At 37.0% G+C, this 27,191-nt stretch overlaps 2 protein-coding genes across 9 annotated transcripts in view; one reads left to right on the top strand and one right to left on the bottom strand.

The window, feature by feature from the left end:
- mak (male germ cell-associated kinase) overlaps positions 1-20,278 on the top strand; it is a 37,996-nt gene extending 17,718 nt beyond the window's left edge. For 3 of the 6 annotated variants that reach the window (XM_084103380.1, XM_084103381.1, XM_084103385.1), the window contains exons 8-16: positions 1,464-1,635; positions 2,909-3,076; positions 7,807-8,055; positions 9,348-9,514; positions 9,811-9,953; positions 13,602-13,730; positions 15,538-15,657; positions 19,003-19,098; positions 19,564-20,278. In XM_084103380.1, the coding sequence (XP_083959506.1) occupies positions 1,464-1,635; positions 2,909-3,076; positions 7,807-8,055; positions 9,348-9,514; positions 9,811-9,953; positions 13,602-13,730; positions 15,538-15,657; positions 19,003-19,098; positions 19,564-19,724 (1,405 nt within the window). In that variant the 3' untranslated portion in view covers positions 19,725-20,278. The remainder of the gene's footprint in view (positions 1-1,463; positions 1,636-2,908; positions 3,077-7,806; positions 8,056-9,347; positions 9,515-9,810; positions 9,954-13,601; positions 13,731-15,537; positions 15,658-19,002; positions 19,099-19,563) is intronic. The other 3 variants (XM_084103383.1, XM_084103384.1, XM_084103382.1) reach the window with 1 other exon arrangement.
- On the bottom strand, positions 485-25,424 carry tmem14ca (transmembrane protein 14Ca). 3 transcript variants are annotated; one of them, XM_084103386.1, is made up of 5 exons: positions 25,304-25,424; positions 24,898-24,982; positions 23,915-24,016; positions 23,681-23,768; positions 485-776 (listed from the first exon to the last, which is right to left on the bottom strand). In XM_084103386.1, exons 2-5 carry the CDS (start codon positions 24,974-24,976, stop codon positions 638-640), a joined length of 408 nt encoding a protein of 135 aa, XP_083959512.1. In that variant the 5' UTR covers positions 24,977-24,982; positions 25,304-25,424; the 3' UTR covers positions 485-637. The 3 variants fall into 3 exon arrangements, with proteins under 3 accessions (XP_083959512.1, XP_083959513.1, XP_083959514.1); XM_084103387.1 differs by having other exon boundaries at positions 493-776; positions 25,308-25,410; XM_084103388.1 differs by lacking the exon at positions 485-776 and adding an exon at positions 20,311-20,519.
- Positions 25,425-27,191: the final 1,767 nt, after the last annotated feature.

The following is a 27,191-nucleotide window of genomic DNA, read 5'->3' as shown; positions in this document are numbered from 1 at the left end:
ATTGTTTTTACTAAAACACTAAATACTAAAATATAGATAAGCTAATAAATCAAGGACAGCCTTGATACTTCAGCAACAATGATACTTACAACAATAGATATGAAATAAAGTATGACTGAATTGAAAGACTGAATCTTTAAAATATATATAACTAATATTATTGGTAACACTTTACAATAAGGTTCATTAGTTAACATTAGTGAACTACCCCTTAGTTAACATTAACTAAGAATGAACAATACTTCTACAGCATTTATTAATCTTAGTTAATATTAATGTCAGCATTTACTAATACATTATTAAAATCAAAGGTTGTATTTGTTAACATCAGTTAATGCACTGTGAACTAAGATGATCAAACAATGAACAGCTGTATTTTTATTAACTAGCATTAACAAAGATTAATCAATACTGTAACAAATGTATTGCTCATTGTTAGTTCATGTTAGTTAATACTGTCGTAAAGAAGAGATAGGATCCAAATGCGAACGATAGTCAGAGTTTATTGAGAGAGCAAAAACAAATAGCTTCTTCAAACAGGAACACAGGTAGCTTGCAGGTTATGCAGTAAAGTCTTTAGAAAGGAAAACAGGACGGACTCAGTAGAAGGTCCCCTTTAAACGGGTCAGCAGCTCTCTCACAACTCTCGCTCGTAGGCTGGGGTGCAGCAGAAAGTCAGGGAGACCGGCCAGTAGACTTCAGACCTCTCGTCTCCACGTACAGAGCGGCAGCAATGCAATGAACACAGCACAGGGCGTTCGTCGACAGCGGGAGGGCTGGACACAGTGTAGAAGAGATGATTAATAGAGAGTTGAATAAATTAGCTGACCTGAACCAGACTGTTGACAGGACTGGGACACGACAAGACAGGACGGATACAGCAGGGTTTGTAAATAGCCACCAGCATAATACTCTCACGAAATAATCTGGCAAATGGCAAGGGAACAGAGAACATTAAATAGCTAGCGGGCTAGAGGAAAGAACAGGTGAAATGAATAAGCGTGATAACAGCTAATGAGAATCAGCTGAAGAGGGAAGAAGGGAAAGAGAGAGGTGGTGACCAGCAGAGGGGGGAAAAGGAAAGGAAAAGCCCGAGAGAAGAACCAGACTCATGACAAATACATTAACTACTGTTAACTGATGAACCTTATTGTACATTAACTACTGTTAACTAATGAACCTTATTGTAAAGTGTTACCAATAATATTAGTTATATATTTTAAAGATTCATTCTTTCAATTCAGTCATACTTTATTTCATATCTATTGTTATAAATGATGCCTGCTAATGACAGTGATGGTATCTGCAATTCACTTTCAACCAACAACCTAGAGATAAAAGAGAGAGAGCTTAAAAGTTATATCAAAATTCCTGTGAAGTGAAACTTGTGCAACTTGCAGCAGTTTCCTCTACTGGCTGAAATGTGAGCATTTCAAAGCTCTCTCTTATGTGTTTGTGTTCAGGTATCGAGCTCCAGAGGTGCTGTTGAGGTCACCAGTGTATAGTTCACCCATAGACATCTGGGCAGTAGGCTGCATTATGGCGGAACTCTACACGCTACGACCTCTGTTTCCTGGCAACAGTGAGGTGGATGAGATCTTCAAGATCTGCCAGGTCCTTGGTACAGTAAAGAAGGTATGATCACATGTGAAGATGAACCAACTTTATCAGGGAATTTAGAGCATGTCACAGCAGCTTAAGTTGACTTGAAACAACTTGATTTTGAGGACAGTGATTTGTCCGTTTTCTGTATGAGAAAAAGTATGACTGCATGAGTGTCAGCCCCAGTGACTGAATGATAATTTCAAGCAAGTCGGTTGTTGACTTTGAGTTGGTTGGGCCGTTAATTAATTAATTGAGAGTTGAGCCCTCTGGTAATTTATGTATTTTGGTTGGAGAATCAGAGTATATGAGCGGGGTGGAGTGGGAGCGGAGCGGCATGATTTTGAATGAAGTGAGGAGTTTTTAAAAGTGTGTCGTGGCTTTCACTCGCTGCGAGAGCGCCCCACTACCGCTCCATCACGAGTACAATTCATGCCCGAACAACGGCCCATAATATAACTGCATTTTTAGCAAGAATTCACACGTTAAACACATTTAGCTAACTTGATACAGATGGATCACTCAAATCAGAAAGAATGTGGAGGTTATGATGATGGCAATGGACATGAGCGGGTGGTTATAGTTTGTTTGTACCTTCTAAATAGGCTACTAAATATGATCGGGTGAAAGCACATTTTAAACAGGTAGCACTTATTTACACATTCAATTGCTCTCTCACTAATGCATTCAAACAAATGTAATCTTACAGTTCTACTTTATCTGTATCCTATTTCGAATGAGCAGAAATCTGTAAGAAAGATAAAATAACTGATGAAAACGTACTGTTATTTTCATCTTTGCACTGCATAAAGCAGCAATGATATTTAACTTTTAATGCTGATAACCATCTAATAAGCTTAATATATGTTATGAACAGAACTTTAGTGAGATTTCAAAGCATAATACTTTAGCCGCAAATTTCCTCAGGGAGTGAAGACGGATCGTTGTTTCTGATATCAGTGAGCGAAAAGTGGAGTGGGAAATGGTGAACCCGGAGTAGAGCTGGAGCGGAGTGATTATTGAATGCTTAGAGCGCAGAGGGTAAATTGTTGCCGCTCCACCCCGCTCACATACTCTGGTATGTGCAAAATTAGCTGGTGGCATAAGATTTTGGGCCTGTAGCGACTGACCTCCAGGCATCCTTCATATATGAGGATGAGCTAAATGCGACTTTAATAATGATTTGTTGTCTGTGATCAGTTTATGATGTGTTTTATTTAATTCATCTCTATTAAAATATTTAGTTTCATGGGTAAATAGGTAAAAAATGCTTGATGTAATAAACATTGATTATTTTCCCTTGCAGTCAGAATGGCCGGAGGGTTATCAGCTAGCTGCTGCGATGAACTTCCGCTTTCCCCAGTGTGTTCCTACACCACTGAAAACTCTGATCCCCAACGCCACCAATGAGGCTTTAGACCTCATGAGAGACTTCCTCCACTGGGACCCAAAGAAAAGACCCTCTGCTGCAAAGGTACATATGTATGTGTTCATGTGGACTCCAGGACAGATTGCAGTTTGGTATGTAATCTGACAAAAGTTTCAGAACTCGCAGTCAACCACTATTAATCCTTTCACATGTAAGTTTAAAATATTCTAGCTGACCCCCCCAGCGTGAGTTTTTTTATGGCAACCATTATTTTAGAACGCATCACCTTATTATTTCCATGGCGGGCTTGTCAGGCTTGTCATGTGACACACCGCAGCCACAATAGCACTGTATGACCAGGGCTCAACGCTAAGGAATTTTTCTACTGGCCCAATTGGGCCAGTGGTTGAAATTTTTACTTGCCCTGCCAAAATTTTACTGGCCCCAACACAAAAAAGTAATAAATAAATAAAATAAAATAAAATCGGTTTCAGTATTGTTTGTTGTTTTTGATCAATTTAACCTTAATAAATAAGGTTATGATACCAAAACCTTCTAGCCTAACCTCATAAATTTTAAATATTGTTAAAGCCAGTCAGTATTAAAATAATATAAGACCATATTAAGATAATATAAGACCTCTGGATAAGACCATATTAAGCAACTATAGACCGATCTCAAATCTTCCTTTCATAGGCAAGATCATTGAAAAAGTTGTCTTCAATCAGCTGAACAAATTCTTAATCTCAAATGGATACTTTGACAATTTTCAATCTGGTTTCCGACCGCACCACAGCACAGAGACAGTGCTCATAAAGATAATAAACGATATTCGCTTAAATACTGATTCAGGAAAATTATCAGTGCTGGTACTACTCGACCTCAGTGCTGCATTTGACACTGTCGATCATAACATACTTCTTGACAGGCTCGAAAGCTGGGTGGGGCTTTCTGGGATAGCCCTAAAATGGTTCAGGTCATACTTAGATGGGAGAGGTTATTATGTGAGTATAGGAGACCATAAGTCTGAGTGGACATCCATGACATGCGGAGTCCCTCAAGGCTCAATTCTTGCACCACTCCTGTTCAACCTGTATATGCTCCCAATGAGCCAAATAATGAGAAAGAACCTAATTGCTTACCACAGCTATGCAGACGACACACAGATCTACTTAGCCCTTTCGCCCCATTGACTCCCTGTGCCAATGCATTGACGAAGTCAACAGTTGGATGTGTCAAAACTTTCTTCAATTAAACAAAGACAAAACTGAAGTCATTGCGTTTGGAAACAAAGATGAAGTTCTCAAGGTGACTTCTAATACCTTCACTCTAGGGGTCAAACAACTAAAAATCAAGTCAGGAATCTTGGTGTGACACTAGAGTCAGACCTTAGTTTCAGTAGTCATGTCAAAGCAATAACTAAATCAGCATACTATCATCTGAAAAATATTGCAAGAATTAGATGCTTTGTTTCCAGACAAGACTTAGAGAAACTTGTGCATGCTTTCATCACCAGCAGGGTGGATTATTGTAATGGACTCCTCACTGGCCTTCCCAAAAAGACCATAAGACAGTTGCAGCTCATACAGAACGCTGCCGCCAGGATTCTGAGCAGAACCAGAAAATATGAACATATCACACCAGTCCTCAGGTCTTTACACTGGCTCCCAGTTAGATTTAGGATTGATTTTAAATTATTACTGGTATATAAATCATTCAGTGGCCTAGGACCTCAATACATTGCAGATATGCTCACTGAATATAAACCCAACAGATCACTCAGATCATTAGGATCATATCAGCTACCAAGGGTTCACTCTAAGCATGGCGAGTCCGCTTTTAGCTATTATGCCAGCCGCAGCTGGAACCAGCTTCCAGAGGAGATCAGACGTGCTCCTACAGTAGTCACATTCAAATCCAGACTCAAAACACATCTGTTTAGCTATGCATTTACTGAATGAGCACTGTGCCGCTGTTCATCCGACTGTTTGTACTGTACTGTATTTTATTTTATTTTATTTTTCTAAACTGTTTTAATTATTCTTATTTCTTTTTATTATTTTAATTTCTTCTATGTAAAGCACTTTGAATTGCCATTGTGTATGAAATGTGCTATATAAATAAACTTGCCTTGCCTTGCCAATAACAAATTACAATATAATAATAATAATAATAGTATATTATGTGCAATAATGGGTTAAAATCACATTACATTCTAACATTGTAACATTATAATCTAAAAACAAAATAATGATTTTATTTTTAAATTCACTAAGCTAAAAATTAAAATAAATACAAACAAAAGCAACAACTAATTAACCTACATTTGATTAGGTCTACCCCATTACAATAGTCACTTTACAGTTACTGCTATCATAAAAATACACTTACTTGTAGGTTTAAAATTCTACAAATTCACTCCTGACCGCAAAATGGAAAATATTTGCACAAGTTTCTAACATTTACAGATGAAGAATATACCTGTGAAATGTAGGTTATGCACTGTGGAAAGCACAACATACAGTGGGGAGAACAAGTATTTGATACACTGCCGATTTTGCAGGTTTTCCCAGTTACAGAGCATGTAGAAGTAATTTTTTTGTGTGCAAACCTGGTCAAGAACTACAGGAAGCGTATGATCTCTGTAATTGCTAACAAAGGTTTCTGTACCAAATATTAAGTTCTGCTTTTCTGATGTATCAAATACTTATGTCATGCAATAAAATGCAAATTAATTACTTAAAAATCATACAATGTGATTTTCTGGATTTTTGTTTTAGATTCCGTCACTCACAGTTGAAGAGTACCTATAATAAAAATTACAGACTTCTACATGCTTTGTAAGTGGGAAAACCTGCAAAATCGGCAGTGTATCAGATACTTGTTCTCCCCACTGTATCAAACACATTACACAGCAGCGCAAGTATCTATCTGTCAGCACATCTATCTGTCAGAGCGTCTGACGGGGCAAGCCGCTTTAAAGGGTTAGTTCACCCAAAAATGAAAATTCTGTCAGTAATTACTCACCCTCATGTTGTTCCAACCGCGTAAGACCTTCGTTCATCTTCGGAACACAAATTAAGATATTTTTGATGAAATCTGAGTGCTGGATCACTTCTCCATAGGCTGCTAGGTGGCCGAAACTTGCTGGCCCAGAAAAGTTATTAAAGAGATTGTTAATATAGTCAACGTGTAACACAGACGCGCTTCGCAAAAACACTACATGAACCAACTAGAGGCCCAGAGAGAAGGAAATGAATAGTGGAATAAAGTCGTTATTTTTGTTTGTTTTTGCGCACAAAAAGTATTCTCGTCACTTGATATACTTAAGATTGAGCCACTGTAGTCACTTGGACTATATTAACGATCTCTTTAATAACTTTTCTGGGCCAGCAAGTTTCGGCCACCTAGTAGCCTATGGAGCAGTGATCCAGCACTCAGAATTCATCAAAAATATCTTAATTTGTGTTCCGAAGATGAACGAAGGTCTTATGCGGTTGGAACAACATGAGGGTGAGTAATTACTGACAGAATTTTCATTTTTGGGTGAACTAACCCTTTAAACTAATGGTAAACGTTTAGTTTGTAGCGCGAGTACCAATCTGAGAGTACGCGGGTACTTTAGCGTCTACGTGCGCTTGAATGTTGAAATAGGCGAGGCTTAAAAACACACAAATTATCAACTTCCGTGAAGATGCAGCATTGGCCCGATCGGGCATGTGACACTTCCGTTAACTGGCCCGAGTGTCTTTCACGCTGGGCCCGAGCCATCGGGCAGTCCTGTATCGCTTTTATTCTGCCACCATGTTAGTTTACGCCACAGTTCAGAGAATCGGATCTGTAAACGTCAAGTCAAGTCATCCTCATTTATATAGCGCTTTTAACAATGTAGATTGTTTCAAAGCAGCTTTACAGAGATAAACGTATAATTTAAGGTAATAGAGATGTTTTGGCTTTATAGTGGTTCTTTAATAAAGTTATTTTCCAGCTAAAGTTAGTTTTGATTGACTCGCTTCCGTCGCAACGATCATTTGTTATTAAATTAGGGGCCGCTAAGATGACACCATTCTCTCTACATAGACTTTAAACACTGATGGCGTTCACATGCGCATTAAGAATTGGTTCTATAGTTATGTGTGTTTGAATATATGTGCGCAGGTTTGGAATTCCCTACAGACCAAGCCAAAACAAAGTACTGGTCTTTCCTTATAAATTTTGATTTTATTTTATTTTTTAAACGTGGTTGAAAACAGTGAATAGTTGTGATATATGGCAAGCACTGAGCGCGTCCGTCTCTGGATCAGCTCCAGCCAAAGCACGAAAGCACATTTTAATTTAGCAGCTGATCACGTGATGCACTGAATGTTCTAATCACACTGGTGTGATCATACGCTCCAGGGACCAGCCTAGACTGATCACACTGGTGTGATCGTTTGCGTCAAAGGGTTAATGATGTAGAAGTATTACATGATTGTCTACTAATAATAGTATAATGCTTCTTTCCACAGTAAGCATCTCACATTCTTTGCATCTTAAAATGGCAAATCAAATCTGTTACTTAGCTATGGCGGTAAACAGATGCCACTAGTATTAACTGTGGTCTGTACATCTGAAAAAAAAGTGTCACTGTTTAGACCCTTGTAATAATATGTAATGTATATAAATATGTAAAGAGATTTGTGAGCAATGGGGGAAGGGGGTGGTTCATCAAACCAAACCTAACACAAAATAATCTTGAAAGAATTATTATTTTAATTTAGTTCATTTTAGACATTAACAAGCATCATTTTTTAATCTTTGTTTGTGTAAGTAATTGTTTCTAAACATAATTTCAGGCGCTCAGATACCCCTACTTCCAAGTGGGACAAGTTTTGGGTCCCCGTCCCATGACCCCTGATGTACGGAAGGCTCAGATAAAGACCGTCCTGCCCAGTGAACCCAGATCAGAGCTGCAGTGTGTCTCAGAAACAGTGCTGCCATCACAGACTAAAGGCCAAAGTAGAAACTCCCATCAGCCACTGCAGCAGATTCCTCTGCCTCAGTCTCTCTCTCAGACAGACCCTCTCGCTTCATACACACAAAAGGTACAAAACCTCCATATCAAATTTAAAGTCACCATGAATTCAAAATAGGCAATCCTTATTTTTTTTATATTGCAGTATTTATTAAAAATAATGTATCTGCACATATATATATATTTTTTATTATGTGCCCTCAAAATCTTTAATCAACACATTGGAAATCAATGGGGCAATTAAACAACACCATGAATGAATCTTGAAAATAGGCAACTAATTGTCAAGCTGTTAACATTAACAAAAGTTTGTACAGATCAATAGTTTGGAAAAGCTTTTTAATGTTTTTATTAAACATGTAATCATATTAGAATGATTTCTGAAGGATTTCACAGGAATAAATTGCAAAAATAATAATATTAAAATGACTAAATTGTGAAATATTTAGTCATTTAGTCATTTTAATAAAACATTTTTTTTTGACCTGTAGTGTAACCATATCACTAAAGGCTGATTTATACTTCTGCGTCGGACCTACGCCGGGGCCTCTAAACTGTAGGCTATGCGTTGGTTTTCATTTATACTTCTGCGTCATTGTCCGTGTTGGCGTGCAATTACACATACAGAGGGAGCATGTGTAACCCGAGGGAGGGGTTCTAGCAGACCAATCACAGCGCTTGCGGTTCACGTAGAACTGACGCATTGTTACATTTATGGAGGTGCACGTCAGGGTACGCCGAAGGGTACGCCTGCTACACACAGCCTACGACGTAGCTACGGCGTGAGTTTGACACAGAAGTATAAATTGGGCTTAATACCTTTTATATGTTACTATGAGACAGTTGTATTAGAATCACTTGCCAACCTTGTCTTTGCAAAGTTACTGTATATCCAATCAACTCATGACATGATCAGCAAAAACAAAAAAGCAAAGAAACCCAGTTACTCTTTGGTTCCCACATGAGGATACCAAAATGGGACATGAAAGATATGCAATTTTCTATACAGCCCCTTTTCCTTTTTCACAGGAATTACATCAGTAACACATAAACCAGAAACAGAAATCCATGCACCTCTATGATGGGTGAAATAATTTTCTGTAGTAATCTCACAGTTGCAGTACATAGGCATAAAAAAGAAAATGACCGAACATGTTGGTAATGGTATGTTGAGGTACAGTCTGTTACTTATATAAGCCAAATGTCCACTAGGCCATTTCTGCCTTTCTTGAAATTTTTTTCTTTTTATATATATATATATATATAATATTAACTCTTAAAGATTTCCTGTAGTAGTTCTCTGTTGCATTTGAATACCCATATGAACATCAGCAGAATTATGCTTTGTTTTCCCAACATGAGGTGGTCGGGGGTGAGAACAGTTTGAATGGACTGAAGAACGGTCGTAGAAGGTGGGGACAGTCAAACATGAAACCATCAGACAGCTGGGATGAGTCTGACTGTTCTGATACCGCAGCTTCCCTCTCTAAAAAACCCAGCAAAGGCCTTGAGGAGAAAACTACTCCACAGTATGATAGAAACTACTCCACAGCTACTGTATATTCAAAGATTAACATCAGCAGTATTTACACTGATTTCATGTATAGCACATTTCAATGAGCACACTATTCTAAAACCTAGTATGCAGCCTTGCTGTCTACTGACCTATAAACGTGCCTATGAAACCTACAAATAATATCTAGTATAATGGCTGCTGACTAGGTTTGAGAACATGGCTTTTATGTTTCTCTATTTCACTTTCAATTTCAATTATTCCATTTCAGATTTCACTCTTTCCTTCTTTTATGCTATGAAAACTTTGCAGGCCCAAGGACCAGAAACCCCTTTACATATTTAGCACTGTAACCAAGTTACCGAACACCAGCAGACTGAACCAGCCAGACTCCAGTCACCATGTCACCTCTTCAGCCAGACAACATTATCTGCGCCAGTCCAGATACCTGCCAGGTAAGGTCTCAGTTGGATTTAGTCACTTCATGTGTGGTGATTGATCTTTTGTGTATAAATTGCAGTGTTGCACAATACATCATATCATGAACAAGGTGAATGATAATCAATGCATATCAAACCCAAGCACAATGAAATTCCTGACACAGCTTAATAATCCTGCATATAAAGATAATTTGGAATGGTAAACAAATATTCCTTTCATGTAGCAAATCACTGTGTATGTGAACACCCTTTTTGGCTATTTTGCTGAAAGGGGACCTATTATGCCCCTTTTTAAAAAGATGTAATATAAATCTCATGTGTCCCCAGAATTTGTGAAGTTTCAGCTCAAAATAACCCACAGATAATTTATTATAGGATGTTTTAAAAGCCCCTATTTGGATGCAAAAACACGCTGTTTTCGTATTAAATGCAAATGAGCTGATGCTCCCTCTTGCTTCGAATAACTGTGGTCAAGCCAGGCTCCACCTCGAAATGCACAGTCAATCTAGCCGCCATGTTATTTTGCGGTTCGCGCACACACTGGCTATTACAGTAAGACCGTCAGAGAACTGATCTGAAAACAAGTGATATAACCGGAACGAGCATTGGAAACTCAGTTTTTCTCTGAATACTGAAGCCTGATTGGTTCACATCTGTGCACCTGCACAGACAGATTACTTTTCAGCCTACCTATTTAAGTCGTGCTGAAAGCCATTTTTAGTCCGAATTTTTCGACTGAGGAGTGACTGTGTAAGGCCTGCCCAGTCGGCCCAACTACGGTTTCCAATAGAGCGGGTGAAGGATAACTGCGAGTTCGGTCTTTTCAGTATGGCAAAGTATTTCTAATTGATTATTGGTCATTTATAATAGTTTAGCTGTGCATTTGATTATTCTAATTAACTCTAATTAACTCTTTAATGAATTTACACTCGTTCATTCGGATTCCTATAACACTTTGAGTCTCACACCAGCCGGGTATACAAATCTCATAATCACAAACTCGTCAGTCTTGGTCAATTGATATAGGCGGCGGACAATATTCTAGGCGGCCGTGCTCTACTTGCTTATTCTAGAACATATTATTGGTAATGGTAACTTTGTATAATCATGCCGTGGTTTCCGACGTACACTTAGGCCACATCCACACGAAGCCAGAGCTTTTCCTATCCTATCTTTTTTTCCCCTCATTCTAGAAAAAATTCCATACACACGGCGCCGTCTCAAGAAATATATGTGTACACATGAAACCACTGAAACCGACTCAAAACGATGTAGTATACATGCCAGACCAGTATGTGGTGCTGTAATTCTGCCACAGAGATACACTAAAAACAGAGAAGAAGACTTTGAGCATGTGCATAAACCTTGCGCGCTGTGTACAATAATACGCTCAGTAGCTTCTTCAATTTTTTTTGTTTTTTGTTTTTACCAAGAACTTTATTGAACAATATAAACAACCATAAATGGCCTGGTACAAAATATGAAATGTCTTAATCAGACAACAGACAAGCATCATAGCATAAAAAAGAAAATATAAATAAAGAAGTAAAATAAAGAAATAAAATAAAAAATACATTCAAGTAAATAATAAATAAATAAATAAAAGAGGTTCAGTAGCTTCTGCAGCACGAACACCTGCAGTTGTTGTTGCTGTTACGTGACGCATTCAGACTCTCTCTTGCTCCGCGTACTTTCACTAAGTGTGTAGACGCACCTCTTTCCCCTCTGAGGCAGACGGGAATCTGCATCCTCAACTACCTCGATGATTGGCTTCTTATAGCCCAATCAGAACAGGAGTTATGCACCCACAGATCCCTGTTCCTCAGTCACATGCAAGACTTGGGTTTTAGGGTCAACTTTGGCAAGAGCTCGCTGCCCCATTCCTGGGGGCAGTCCTCGACTCAGCCCAAATGAAGGCTTGGCTTTCTCGAGAGCGCATCTTAAAGATCAGTAGCATGGCGGCCTCATTCAAAGTGGGGTTCTTCCACCCCCTCAAGAGGTTTCATAAGCTCCTAGGCCTCATGGCGGCAGCTTCCTTGGTTATTCCGCTAGGATTGCTCCAGCTTTGATTGAAAGGCCTTGTCCCACCCCATGCATGGCGCACAGGCCGACATTATTCTCAAGATAATAAAGATAATTCTCAAGACGGCAGGATAGCCTTCAGCTCATGGGCAACCCCTATATCGAACTGGCACCATCAACCGCCTGGAAATAATGGTGGCAGTTCTGGCCTTCAAGGAGTTCCAGCCAGAACTCAGAGGTCATCATGTCCTGGTCCGCTTGGACAACATGACAATGCAAATGGAGACTCCACCACCGGGAGGTCAAAGCAATATGGCGCTCCTTCGGGCAGGCGGATGTGGACCTGTTTGGAATGAAAAAGAACTCCCACGGCTGAATTTATTTCTCGAAGGAAATGGACGCACTGGCTCTGAAATGGCAGAGTCGTTGCCTTTTATGCCTTCCCTCCTCTAGCCCTGCTCCTGCAGGTCATCAATCGAATATGGGAAGAAGCATGTTCTGTTCTTCTGGAGGCACCACACTGGCAGAACCAGCCATGGTTCCTAGAATTATTCCAGCTACTGTCAGCAGCTCCATGGCCCCATCTGGCACCCCCAACCGGAGTTGTGGGACATGCATGTTTGGCCCCTCAACGGGAGCCGTCAGGTCTTTCCCGGGAAGTCATGAGAACAATTTCAGAGGCAAGGGCCCCTTCTACAAGGCACCTTTACTCCCAGAAATGGTACATTTTCTCAAGCTGGTGCCTAGCTCAAAAATAGACCCCGCTGATTGCGATGGCATGTCAGTTCTCTTGTTCCTACAGGAGATGCTGGACAGTGGGCGCGCCCCCTCCACGCTCAAAGTTGATGTGGCGGCCATCGTGGCAAATCATGCCCCAATAGCCTGCCAATCGATTGGGAAGCACGACTTAGTCGTTAAGTTCCTCAGGGGGCCTAGGAGGCTGAATGCTCCACACCCTTGTTCGGTCCCAGCTTGACCTTTCCATAGTCCTTAGAGGATGCTCCCTTTGAGCCGCTCGAGTCAACTGACCTCCGGTCCCTCTCGCTTAAGACTGCCCTCTTGCTGGCTCTAGCGTCAGTCAAGTGAGTTAGAGACTTGCAGGCTCTGTCTGTGGATCCTCCCTGCCTCGAATTTGGCCCTAACAACAGCAAAGTGGTCCTTAGGCCAAGGAAAGTCTACGTGCCAAAAGTGCCTGTCTCATCTTCTGTCCAAACATACTACGCCGCCTTAAATCAATTATCGACTTTTACGTACACCAGATGACCCGTAAATGCGGGTTTCCATTTCCAAAAACTGTTTCCATTGCAGTTTTGCTAAATATTCCTTTTTCTAACTGCCTGTAAAACCACCTCATGCGAGTGTAAAAACTGTTTTTGCAAAATTGATGTGTTTCCATTAGGCATATTTTTGATTCGCAATTTCAATTTACGCAATTTGAAGGGTAATGGAAATGCAGCTACTGCTAATGATTTATGAGTTTTAAAAAAAGAGGAGTGGGTGGATTTTTAACACTATAGGGTGGTTGTGTACATACACTGCCGACACACATTCATGTTCAAACACCATGTAAAATTGAATTTTGCATAATAGGTCCCCTTTGAATAAGTCACAGTTTTTACTCGTTGATTCTGTCAATCCTAGGGTTAATAAGCAAGAACACACCATCTCTGAGCAACAAGGAGTCTCAACAAGACTTGTGGGACACCTCAGCTCTGATGAACAAACCTCTTGCACCCATTGGAGGAGCTCCAATGTCCAGAATCAGCCCAGGTGAGCACACAGCCACACACCTATATCTATTATCATACGTGAATTAAAGCTGAGACTTCAACAATACGCAATACACAATTCATTTGCATTCATCCAAGACATAGTGCTTGAGGTCTTTTACCCTAGAATGCATGAACCAAACAACCTAAACAAATGCATAAATTGGGTCAAAATTAACTACTGTATTTATTGGTTTTCTTAAAATGAATCAATTTCTTGTTAATGAAATAATACAAATAATTGATGATACACAAATGTTTGAATTTATCCGATGCTATTTGTTATTTGTTCAATAAAAAATAACATTTATTCTTTTTTAAATGCAGTTGTACTTTTTTAACACATTTTTTCTAATTTAGAACTACTCTAAATTATGCTGAATGAATAAATACGGGGTATAATCATTTTGGTAAATGTGTAAGCTAGATTTATGCCTATTTTTTTCACATCTTCATGGACACCACAATGATTTCCCTCATGTGGAATATTTTTCCTTGTAATTATGTATGGTTTGCAAAAATGGCAACTGCTGCGTCTGTGTAGATGAGAGAAGCAAAGTGCACATTATGCGCGTTGTGCACACGCTACATTATGGCCAAGCATTATGGCCTTAAAATAGCATCTGAACGCGCCACTGACTTTAGACTAGGTTTTTCCTGGTCTGTGGTGGAATTGTTTTCTGGAACTGCAAAATACCACCAGGGAACGTTTGCATATCAGGGTATAATGGGCATAAATTGGTTAACATTAGGAATATAATTATTTATGTTTTGTAACAAAACTTTTCAATGGATAATTAAATTATTTTGTATATTATTTTATATAAACTGTTTTGAATTTCTTTGAATTGCAATTAATTTTTAACCTTCCATTTTCAAATTCAGTAGCCAGATCACTTTCATTTAAATATTTTGAATTGACATGAAGCCAAATCTAAAATTCAGAATTTTGCCCAAACCGGCTTCATGTAATTCTAATTCTTGTCTACTTTTACTGTAATACTGTCCATCGTTTCTCCCTGCATGGATTCAGAGGGAAGCAGCAGTAAAGCCACAGATAACGCTAAAGGACACTAGAGCAAAATTAACAGGTCAATGTTGCTGATATAGCAACAGTGATGTTCTGCTTTTCCCCACATCATGGATTTTGGCCTGTGGTGTAAATGCCTGGAAGACATTTTTAAGAAAAATCGGCAGTCATTTAAGAAATTGATTACTTAAAGTCCCCCTGTAGTCAATAATTTAATCCCTTAAAACTCATCTTTGATCACCAAAATGACATATTTAAATGTTTTTTCCTTGAAAAAAACAATTATTTATGCCTTAAAATAGCTTGAATGTAACTCTACACCCTTGCCTCATTTAGTATACACGTTTCTATGAATATGCAAATTAGCCCCACCTCCACTCACTCACACCAGCTCAGAGATCCACTCTTGATAATCACACATTTACGTAATTGGTTACAAGGTTATTTGTGATGTCAGAAACACCAGAGATTTCAAACCACGTTTTAAGACTGTCTTTGGTTCAGTGCAGTTTTAAAGACAAAATACTCAATGGTGTTGACTTATGAATTTGCACATGGTTTGTCTTAAAGCATATTAAAAACACCACACGGATATATAAACAACATTAAAAGCTTGATTTTCACCACAGGGGGACTTTAATACTGACATTTGGTAGAATGAGTAAATTTAACATCTCTTAAGTGGATATATTTTGCAGAATTATAGAGAATCAAGGCCTTGTTTGTTTAGCTGGTTGTGCTCTCTTTCTTGACTCTAAGTTGTGGCCTCTGCTCACAGGAAACTTTGTAACCACCACATACAATCTCTCTGGAGGATACATGCCTTCTTTCCAGAAGAAGGAAGTGGGATCCGTAGGACAAAGGATTCAGCTCGCCCCTCTCGGACACCAGCATGCACGTAAGAGTTCAGTTTTACAATTCAATATCTAATAGTCTACTTCTCTAGTTTTGACTTTCTGTGTTTGTTAAAGGGAAGGTTCACCCAAAAATTAAAATTAGCCCATGATTTACTCACCCTCAAGTCATCCTAGGTGTATATGACATTCTTTTTTTCAGATGAATACAATCGGAGTTATATTAAAAAAATGTACAAGCTTACAAGCTTTATAATGGCAGTGAATGGCCGTTTCTGTTTTGAAATTTGAAGTCCACAAAAGCGCATCTATCCATCATAAAAGTGTATCCATCCATCATAAACAAACTTCACACGGCTCTGGGGGGTTAATAAAGGCCTTCTGAAGTGAACCGATGCGTTTGTGTAAGAAAAATATCCATATTTAAAACTTTATAAAGCAAAATAACTAGCTTCTGGCCAAACAGATTCCACTTAAGTCTAAGTGCGACTTATGCGAGAAATGCGACGTACTGCTGATATTTACGCTACGCCATGACGCACTACGCTACTTCTGACACCATAAGTTGCGCTTTATGCGCAAGTAGACTGCTTATGGCCGTTTGGCCACAAATATGTGATCAATACGTGTTAAATATGGATATTTTTCTTACACAAATGCATCGCTTCACCTCAGAAGGCCTTTATTAACCCCCCAGAGCCGTGTGGAGCACTTTTATAATGGATAGATGCACTTTTATGGACTTCAAAACAGAAACGGCCATTCACTGCCATTATAAAGCTTTGAACAGGGTTCGTACGGGTGCTTTAAATCCTTGAAAGTGCTTGAATTTTGATGATGTGTTTTCAAGGTTTGAAAAGTGCTTGAATTTTGGATTAAATGCTTGAAAATGCTTGAATTTGTAACTGTATTTCTTTCACAAGAAATATCTTTCTGACGAAATAGTTCTTTATTAAACGGAGAAAAAAATTTAGCCCTTCAGAATCAGATACATATTGATTTGCGTTACGCTGGCCAGAGCAAAAGTAGGCGGAGTTTTCATTTTGATTTCCGCGGTTGTTTGGATGCACCGTTTTTATTGGCCACGCAGCGGCAACAGTTGAACTATTTTAAACTTTGACCGCGGTGTGCGCGCGAGCTCGCTGAGCTCCGTTTTGGTCCGAGTCGCGCGGCGCAAGCCATTGAAATATATCGGTTTCATTTCATAGCGCAGCGCGGTCCGCGTCCTATCTGAAAGGGCCGTTAGTGACAGAGTACTTGGTCCGATAATGTAATGTAAGTATTACATGTCCGTTATGTCACATTCATTTGCAGTTTGCATATGCAGTGAACATTGCCAAAATTACAGAAGTGTAACGTGCAACCTGCAAACGTTAGCCCAGTGCATAACAACAGTCGTTGATTGCTGAACTGAAATCAGTCAGTGTCATAAGTAGTATACTGTTACTGTAAGGTTCAGGATGGCCCTATGCAATATTTACACTGCTCTATTACAGTAAATGTATTAGCTAACGTTATGTCTTGGCAATGAAATACATTTATCAGGCAGGTGCCTGTGCACTCAGATATTGTTCAAACCTTGTCTATATCAAGAATGTGTCCCAAAACGGGAAGGCCTGTCAAATATTTCTGTTCAAATCCTAAGTCTTCATATTTGAAATTATTTCAGTTTTACAGACTATAAATCACATTATCTGGTAAGCAATGTTTGGACATTAATATAATGAAAAGTATATTAATCATATGCTTTAGGCTATATACTTAGTGATACATGTTGAAGAATAAAACTTGTGATTGGCTTAAATATTAGGGCTGCACAATATATCAAAATATTGCAACTGTATATATTACAATATGCTTGCATATCGCAACGGCTTGCAATAACTGGGATCATGAACAAAATACAAAAAATCACTCACTGGTTTTGGCTGACTTTTGTAGCTTTAATAAGAATCAGTATATTTATAACTAAGCAGTGTTTATTTTTACATTTATTTGATTAATTAGTTTCTGTTGTTAAATAAACCTAATGTAGGATAACCTGAACCCCCTAAACCCCAGTGATGTTAAAATAACACTTCTTATGCTACAGTAAAACACTGATGTTCACTGTCTTGAAATTGTAGGGATATTTTCTTATCACAAAAAGAATGTGAAACATGTATGTGTAGGTTATATAATTTTAAAGATATTTTAAAGATAATTTAAGTTAATTTGACAGACACACTTTAAGCATTATTGTATTGCATATTGAATATTGCATTATTTAATGAGTTATCGCATATCTAATTTTTCTTCAATATCGTGCAGCCCTCTGCTTATGAAACATTTGGCTGTTTATCTCTTTTGATGTGATAAAAACACTAAATAATAATTTTAACTATGTATTGGTATGTAATTTACGGTAGTGTAAGGTGCTGGAAAAAGCTTTAAAATGGACCTGGAAAGTGCTTGAAAAGTGCTTGAATTTGACCTTGGAAAAAGTGTACGAACCCTGTTTGAAGAGCCAGGACATTTTTTAATATAGCTCCGATTGTATTCATCTGAAAGAAGAATGTCATATATACCTAGGGTGACTTGAGGGTGAGTAAATCATGGTATAATTGTATTTATGGGTGAACTATCCCTTTAAGACTGACATCATTGTGGAATCATGATTTTTATGCTTTTCTACATGTCCTGCATATGTTGATATAATTATGTTGGCTTCACAATACTGATATTAAATTTAAATTTAATATTTAACCACCCACTCCTCAATTTTGTAAAATATTTTCTTCTTTGTTTGAGCAGCCCAACCAACCAGAAAATTTCCAAAACAATAGAAGGCACATTAATATTCATGATGAAAGCAGCCTTCCGCCACCATCCTATGCATGCTATATATTATTAGACTAACGTTGCAACATTGCCTCCGATAATGGTGTAATGGTTTTTGGTGTGATTATCTGTTTGTCTCAGTCTAGTTTGAAATCCATTTGGTGACACTTAATGCCAGAAAACCTACACCAGTGTTTCCCATACATTGATTTATCTGTGGTGGCCTGCCACAATATCAACATTGACCCCGTACCCCCTACCCCTCTAGAGGGGCCAAGGTCCACCCACCAGTTTCACAAAATCCTGTGGGAAACACTGTACACGCTTTATCTTTATACTTGCTATTATTCTTCCCATCCCCAAAATTTTGAACTCCTCCTAGAGATTTCAAGCTTTTCATTCTTTTTGTTCTTGCTCTTTAAAAAACTGACATGCGTTTGCTTTATTTTTTCTACACATCTGTTGCTAGAGCTATTTTAAGATCTGTTGTATCTTTCTTCATTCATTTATTCATTCATTCACTCACTCTCTCTGTCTATCATTCTCAACTCATTTATATCTGCTCTTAGTTGATCTCTCTGCCACTGCTGACTCTAAAACTGGCAAAGCTAAACCTTCAAAGTCCAAACCTTCCTCTACAGTTTCAGTCAATGAGATCTCTGAAGGTAAAAGCTCAGAACAATAGTTGTCTTAGTCAACACCTCTTTCTCAGGGTCCAAAATGAACGTTGCCACACCTGCCAACTTTATTTTTTATTATTTTTTATTTGTTTTGTCTTGTATTGTGGAATTTTAACAGACTCCTTGCTATTAGTGACAGAAACACTGACAACTTGTATATGATGCTGCAAGTGACAATGTTTTCAGTCTCTCTGTGAAACCGCAACGGTCAAAACGATGTTAAGATGCATTTGAATTTAAATAGACTTTGATTTGAATAACTTGCACCAGACTGTTGTTCTTACATTGTGATGTAAGCCATGCTATGTTGCAGTTTCTAATAAAGTTACAGGTCAATTGGCTTAAGTTTTTACTTTCGTTTGGCACTTGGCAAGTGTTAATTTTGGACTCTGCCTCTTCATTGTTATTCTCTCAAAGTGGCCTTAAACTTTGGCTTTGCCGATTTCTCAGATTATGATGGATGGAAAAGGAGAGCAGACCGAACCCAACTCAAAGGAACGAGTTACTCAGCTCTAGGCAAAAACTCCGCCAATCTCATCGCTCGCGCTCCACCGGCTCAGCCAGTGCATGGACGGGTTGACTGGGCTGCAAAATATGGAAACCATCGCTAGTACATCTCATGTGAGCTACACACCATGAGGACTAAAGTCTGTTTCAACACTCGTAAATACTGTATAAACACATATCATATAACATCTTTGTATTTCTTAGATGAGCAGCTATAGGATAGATCCACACACCATGTAAGCCCATGGCTACTTAATTATTCAATAAAGGCAAGAATCTGTGAACAATGGCTGTTTAAAAACTTAATTTGATCATCTTCAGTCATCTTTCAGTTTTGTTCAGTTTATGCATCCAATGCCTGTAATCCTTTTACAATAAAATGGATAGATCTATATTATACATATTACATCTGTTTTTTGTAACCCTTTTATGGTATGCTGTTTTTGAATATATTGTTGTTTTCTTTTTTTTTGCATTACTGTGATTTATGCTGGAAGGCAGTGTTATGTTTTTTTTTATTATTATTATTATTATTCTCTTGTATCATTTACGGATTGTATACTTTTTCTGTATTGAGAACTATCACATGAACATATAATGTAGATAGCATTTATTGGGTTGGACCAAAGTCAAATCAATAAATAATGTTTTGTAAGTATTTTATAAGCATAAAATGGGCATGTTTTTAACACAAGTCTTTAATTCAGAAATTCACCTAACAGCAATTTTTTATTGTACATTTTATACAAAATACCTATACTGACTAAGAGCTGTAATTACATGTTGTTCAGCAAGAATGACTACACTTGAGAGAAAGTAGATGGTGATTTCTGTATGGGTATCATGATTGCTGAGGTTTCTGTAACATTCCAGCTCCAAGTTTTGCCAGCATCAGGACACTGCAAGGAACAATAACAATTAAAGGAATAGTTTAGCCAAAATTGAAATTCTATCATCAAGCTATATAAAAGACAAATGTTGGTCTGTTCTTTACTCAAAGCTATTGGATGAATTCAAAAGAAAATAAATAAAGAACTACTTTTATAATAGTTCTTGTTTTTTTGAAAGTCATAAAAGCTAGAAAGTCATACAGGTTGTTTTGTCTAAAGATGCACACAAGTAATTTTTTTTTTCTTCTTTTTTCTTTTTCAAGGGCAAGTTTGTAAAAGCTACTAAATGTCTTAATTGAACTAAGGTCTAATCCTGGCTTAATCTAAGCCCTGTCTGTGAAACCCGAGGGTTGTTCCATAAAACAAGATTAGAATACAAGCCAGGCTTATTTTGGTTAGTCAGACTTATTGTCGGTGGATTCTGTTTCATAAAGGAAACTTAAAATAGTTCAAACTCAGTTACCCTGGCAACTTATGCTGGGAAACTAGCCTGGTCCAGGGCAGGCTAACTGTCAGGCTAAGCCTCAGTTGTTACACAGATCCTCTAACACTGACCGACAAGAACACAATGATATTACCACTGACACTCTCTCATACCATTATTGGACTTTATTAACCACTATTAGTCCAGAAATAAATACACAGTATACAGAAAATCAACTTAAATAAGGCTACAATGATAAATTATACAATATATATATATATATATATATATATATATATATATATATTGTATAATTTATATATATTGTATAATTTATATATTATGCAAACACAAACTTTTATTTTGGATGCGATTAATTTTTTCCCAGCACTAAAATATATATATATATATATATATATATATATATATATATATATATATATATATATATATATATATATATATATTTTAGTGCTGGGAAAAAATTAATCGCATCCAAAATAAAAGTTTGTGTTTGCATAATATATGTGTGTGTACTGTGTATAATTATTTTGTATATATAAATACACAAATATGCATGTATTTATTTAAGAAATATTTGCATGTATATACTGTATATACATTTATATTATATATAAATAATTTATATATATATATATATATATATATATATAGATATATAGATAGATAGATAGATAGATAGATAGATAAATACAATATATATATATACTACAGGTTTTATTTTTTTACTGGCTGAATGTTTTGTGCCCAAGATTTAATTAGATTGTTTTAAAGATTTATGAATACATTTCTCTCTGGTTTTGTTTGGCAGCTGTAGTACATGTTTATGATTATTAGAAGAACATTAGAACACAATCTAAAAAAAAGCTTTTTAAAGCAGAAGTTAAAATCACAAAATTAAAAATAAATAATTACAAAAGCATTTGATTTACCCCATTACAATAGTCCCTTTACAGTTATTGCTATCATAAAAATACACTTGTAGGTTCTAAATAAGGGACATCTAATGTCCAACTAACAAATATTTTAGCATATATATATATATATATATATATATATATATATATTTATTTATTTATATATAATTTTTATTTTTCCCTTATTTTTCCTTCTACTTTTTTTCTTTTGTGATAATACCCACCAACACATAGCCTACATATGATTTAAGTGGAAAAAGACAAAAAAAACAATAAATAAATATTAATAAAAATTTATCATTCACATATTTATATCAAACTCTTATAATGAGACACAATACCTAGTTATTCAAGTAATATTATTTAAATATGAAATATTCAATATTAAATAAGTAAATAAATAGAATAACAGATAACTAGAAATAAAAGGGAGGGTTATATAAAAATGTAGTTAATGTAGGCTAATATATATTCCTTTATTTTATGGAATATTCTTTGATTTTTGAGTTGCACATATCTTTTCGAAATGTATACATTTGCTCTTAATTTCATGTTATCCTCTCCATAGTGTACTTTAGAAACTAAATCTAACCACTCATTTAAAACTGGGGATTCTTTCTCCAAAAAATGATTGCATTAAAAGCTGTAATTCTCAGCATTCTAAATAAGTATACGTCATCTTTATTAAGTAGTATAAGTCCTATACCCAAAACTATATTTTGTATCTTTATATGTTTAGTTTCTTAAAAAAAAAAATCTTCCATGAATTAGGCTACTTCTGTTCATTTTTTTTTTATTAGAAGTATGAAATATATGAGTGTAATGAGCTAGAAGTTCACTGCAACTTATCCAACATCCTAAAGATAAATTATTATAATTAGAAGATATTTCTGGTGTTATAAAATATTGCATATTAATTTTCCAAGCAAAATGTATATTTTAGTCAGAATTATTGCGCTCCTATTTGGCGCGCATGCGCGCAGCAGCGCTCATTCAATATGAAGATTAGCAGCAAAATGGATACATTTGCATGACTTTCTAACATTTACAGATGGAGAATATAACTGTAAAATGTAAGTTTTGCACTGAGGAAAAAAAAAAACATGTCACAAACGCATAAAACAGCACAAAATATACGCTGTTTGATGGTGGATCGATTTGATCCACGATCGACCTCTAGGGCTGCTTCAGAAACGCGTGCACACGCAATTATCTAGACTAGATAAACCTGGATCAAATGAGTGAGATTGCGTGAACTTCAATTACCTTTTATGGAACCACTTTAGCCCCAACTTATTTGTTAGGCTCATTCAAGTCCGGTTTTGGAGTTTAATCCCCGCTTTTCTAAGCGTCTTTTATGGAACAACCCTCTGGTCATAATGTTTTTTTGTTTTTGTTTTATTCTCCCCCTTTACACATTTGGCTGGAATCTGCATGTATGTATGCATGAGAATATGATTTATTTATAGATGTTAATTTATTTTACTAACAGCCAAGAACAAAAATAATTTAGGTTTTAGACCAGGGTTTTCCAAAAGGGTTTATGATTCGTTCATGAGGGCACTGCTGAGTTAATGAAGCACTAATAATTAATTGAATCATGAAAATGTAAAAAGAAAAAATAGTTTTAAAATTAAAACCCTTTTAATATTTTGATTACATGCATGTAATATGACCATTACCCAACATCTGAGAAACATAAATATGCCATTAAATTACCGCAATATTAAAATCTCAAAGGGGTTTGGCTGACTAAAATTTTGTGAATCCCTGTATTAGACAAATGAAGTGTGATGTGTGTTAGATACCTTGCTCCAGCAATGAGACCAGCTGGAATGATTTTGCGTGAGTTATAGAATCTCTTCCCCATAATAGCAGTAAGTGTACCGGATGCAGCTGAGAGAGAAAAACATTGATGACAGATGGTGTAATTCAACATCACCATTACTTAATTTTATTAAAAAACAATCACATATACTGCTCCTAGATTACTTTCTGACAGCAAAAACAATAATAATTGCTGCCCTGAAAAAAATACAAACCTAAAGACACCCAAATATTTTTTGGATCTTGTGATGTCTGGTAAGCACCGAAGCCAGCCAAACCCCCAAAGAGTAGTCCTGCTGCCAGGGACGGGACACTGCCTGCAGGACAACATAATTAAATCATAAATTGTACTAAAACACTGATGAATGGTATAAATTGTATAAAGTGGCGAGGTATTCAGTGTACAAAACAAAGTTGTTGTTTTTTAGCATTTAGATGTAATGTCAAGTCACCTTTATTTATATAATGCTTTATACAATAGATATGGGTTCAAAGCAGCCTGACAGTAATAAACAGGATAATAACTCAATGACACAAACTTTATCAAATATGAGACTAATCAAAATTCTGCCATAAAGCACCTCCAAAAAGACAATAGTATCATTATTCAGCTCTGTTGAGTAATGTCTGTTTGAGTTAGGTTTAATAACTTGATGTTGCAAAATTGCAAAAAAGAAGCAGCTCTACAGAAGACAATGGTCATCACCCAGCTCAATTCACTTCAAGTTTTGTTCTTGAGCATCTTATGCATGTTATAGGCCTAATCCAATAAAAAAATTCTGAACAATCAATAGGGTACAACAGGGCTAAACACTTCCTTTAAGGAAGTTTTCTGGTCCCAAAGTGTATGACATTTGTATCGAATATAGAAGAACCAAGTTTGTTGAAATTAAAAACGTAGTATATAAAGCATGTGTGTAAAATCTGATCAAGCTAGTCGTTGTTTGTCTGGTTTCCCAGTCTGACCAGCTAACAAAAAAAACCCAAAAAGCTGACCAATACCAGCCTGGGGTGCGTTTCCCAAAAGCATCGTTAGCCAACTATGTTCGCAAGTTCCGTCGTTATCAGCATAGTTCAACGAGTCAGTGTTTGGAACTTGCGAACATAATTGGCCAACGATGCTTTTGGGAAACGCACCCCAGCTTGGGCTCTAATGTAAACTCTATGAACATGATAACCTCTTGAGCTTTCTCATTACCAGCTTTGACATATCCTATGACTCCTCCAGATGTTACTAGTGCTGCGTATCCATAACCAGCCCAGTCTACTGCCATCATCAACACCTGAACACACAGAAACATTTTAAACACAGACAGTTTGCAGCCAATGTGTGCTTTGTTTGCAATCGTGCACCTGTTTAAAAATGACAATTGCAGTAGAATGCATGGGTAGAATATTGTACAGCTGACTCAGACACTGAAACTCACACGCACAAACTCATATCTCAGGTAAGTGCATGACCGGTTCATAAACCGCATGTGTGCTATCAGCTCTGAATGCAGAGGGTGACACAGTGTTTATTCATAATATTTTATGGTGTTACTCGAAATAAGTTAGGCCTATTCTAAATTACAGCAGTGCAATATAATTATTAATGTTAATACTCGCTGCCTGATGTCTGAATCTGTTCTGCCTGATGTCCTTGTCTGGTGGTGAAGTGTGTGATGGTGGTCGACTTGAATTGCGTAATGACTGACAAACTCAAACGCCAATGAAAACCTTACGCATCTGACGCACATCCGTTACAACGTTTCTGAAGTGGACTTATGGGAAATGAAGTTTACTCCAAACTTTCTAAATTTCACCAAAAAAATCTTTGATTGCTTGGTAAATGGTGCAAGACCTTTCTCCAACAAAGAAATACTGTGGAACATTTTTTGTCACATTTTGTCCAAAATAAGAATTTATGATCTTGTATAATGTCCCTCTGCCAGCAAGGACTTTTCAATTCTGTCATCAAAGTCGATACTAATTTAAGCGCACGTATTTAAAGCACATGCACATTTGCACACATGCACATGCACATTTGCACATTTGAAATATGGTCAAACTTTTATTGGATGGAGTTTGCCCTATATATTGATAAAAAGTGAAATACAGCAATATGCTACATTTCGATGCAAATGGAATAATTTCTTTTGACAATTTTCACTGCAAAACAGCATAGTCTGAAATGTGTTTTATTTCTAACAAAAAGAGAAGCACTACATTTTAAGATACTGCACAATAATCTCTCCAATTAGCTCCCAGCTAGCCTTGCTTATTTTTTTTTTTTTTTTTTTTATTTTTTATTAATGCAGTTCCTCAGATTTCATCTATTCCCTTAAAAAAAAAAAAAAAAAAAAAAAAAAAAAGATTTATATAAATACACGCTACATTTCTCAATTTTTTTGGCAGTAGGTTGAACTTATTTCTCGCTGGAATTTCCAATACTGTGATATCTCCTTTTTTTTCTCGCTTTATTTAGATTTTATCCACATAACCACATTAATTGCAGATATTCTTATTATTATTTATAGCCTACATGTAAGATATTTTAAAGTTTTGGAATTAACATACATATTAAAGGGATAGTTCACCCAAAAAGGAAAATTATGTACTCCCATGATGTACTCACCCTCAAGTCATCCTAGGTGTATATGACATTCTTTTCTCAGACGAAGACAATCGGAGTTATATATAAAAAAATGTCCTGGCTCTTCAAAGCTTTATAATGGCAGTGAATGGCCATTTCTGTTTTGAAGTCCATAAAAGTGCATCTATCCATCATAAAAGTACATACATCCATCATAAACTCCACACGGCTCTGGGGGGTTAATAAAGGCCTTCTGAAGTGAAGCGATGAGTAACTATCTATAATGAGTAACTATACAGTATAACACCTAAACTATCCCTTTAGATGTTATAAGAACATGATATCAATCAATTGTGTCTTACTGATTGAGATTTCCTGACCTGTTTGCAAAGTTTATTCTTTGCCATAAACAGTGTGTGTGTGTGTGTGCGTGCGTGCGTGCGTGCGTGTGTGTGTGTGTGTGTGTGTCTAAAAACTTTATTTGTGCCTTCATCACATCCCCAATTCACCTTTGCTGCACGTTTTTGGATTGTGTGTGTGTGTGTGTGTGTGTGTGTGTGGGGGGGGGGGGGGGGGGGGGGGGGGGGGGGGCAACTGGAGCACCCAGAGGAAACCCACACAGACACAGGGAGAACATGCAATCTCCTGGCTCAGTCAGGACTCAAACCACCAAGCCACCATGCCCTATTTTAACCTATAATTTAATAATTATTGCAATGTTTTTCACCAACTGAGAGAATAATATTAAAGGCAAATAAACAAATTAGGAATATATTTATTCAACAATATGTCAGTGTTTCTGTTCCTTGTGGTCTAGATAGCAGAGCAGAGTTAGGACATTTTTGTTGCCATGGTGAAACAATCTGGAAAAAGTCCAAAGACTCCAGGAAATCTGATCTTTCCCACACACCTGCCAA

The sequence above is a fragment of the Abramis brama genome, assembly GCF_963993115.1.
Source record: "Abramis brama genome assembly, chromosome: 24".
NCBI classification, from domain to species: domain Eukaryota; kingdom Metazoa; phylum Chordata; class Actinopteri; order Cypriniformes; family Leuciscidae; genus Abramis; species Abramis brama.
This window is presented reverse-complemented; position numbering and strand designations above follow the sequence as displayed.

What these genes read in the sequence shown, in the direction of transcription:
- tmem14ca (XM_084103386.1), bottom strand. Translation starts at nt 24,976, where the DNA reads ATGATGGCAGTAGACTGGGCTGGTTATGGATACGCAGCACTAGTAACA. An exon ending in CATAGGATATGTCAAAGCTG is followed by an intron (nt 24,017 to 24,897) that starts GTAATGAGAAAG and finishes GTTGTCCTGCAG; the next exon opens with GCAGTGTCCCGTCCCTGGCA. An exon ending in AAATATTTGGGTGTCTTTAG is followed by an intron (nt 23,769 to 23,914) that starts GTTTGTATTTTT and finishes TTTCTCTCTCAG; the next exon opens with CTGCATCCGGTACACTTACT.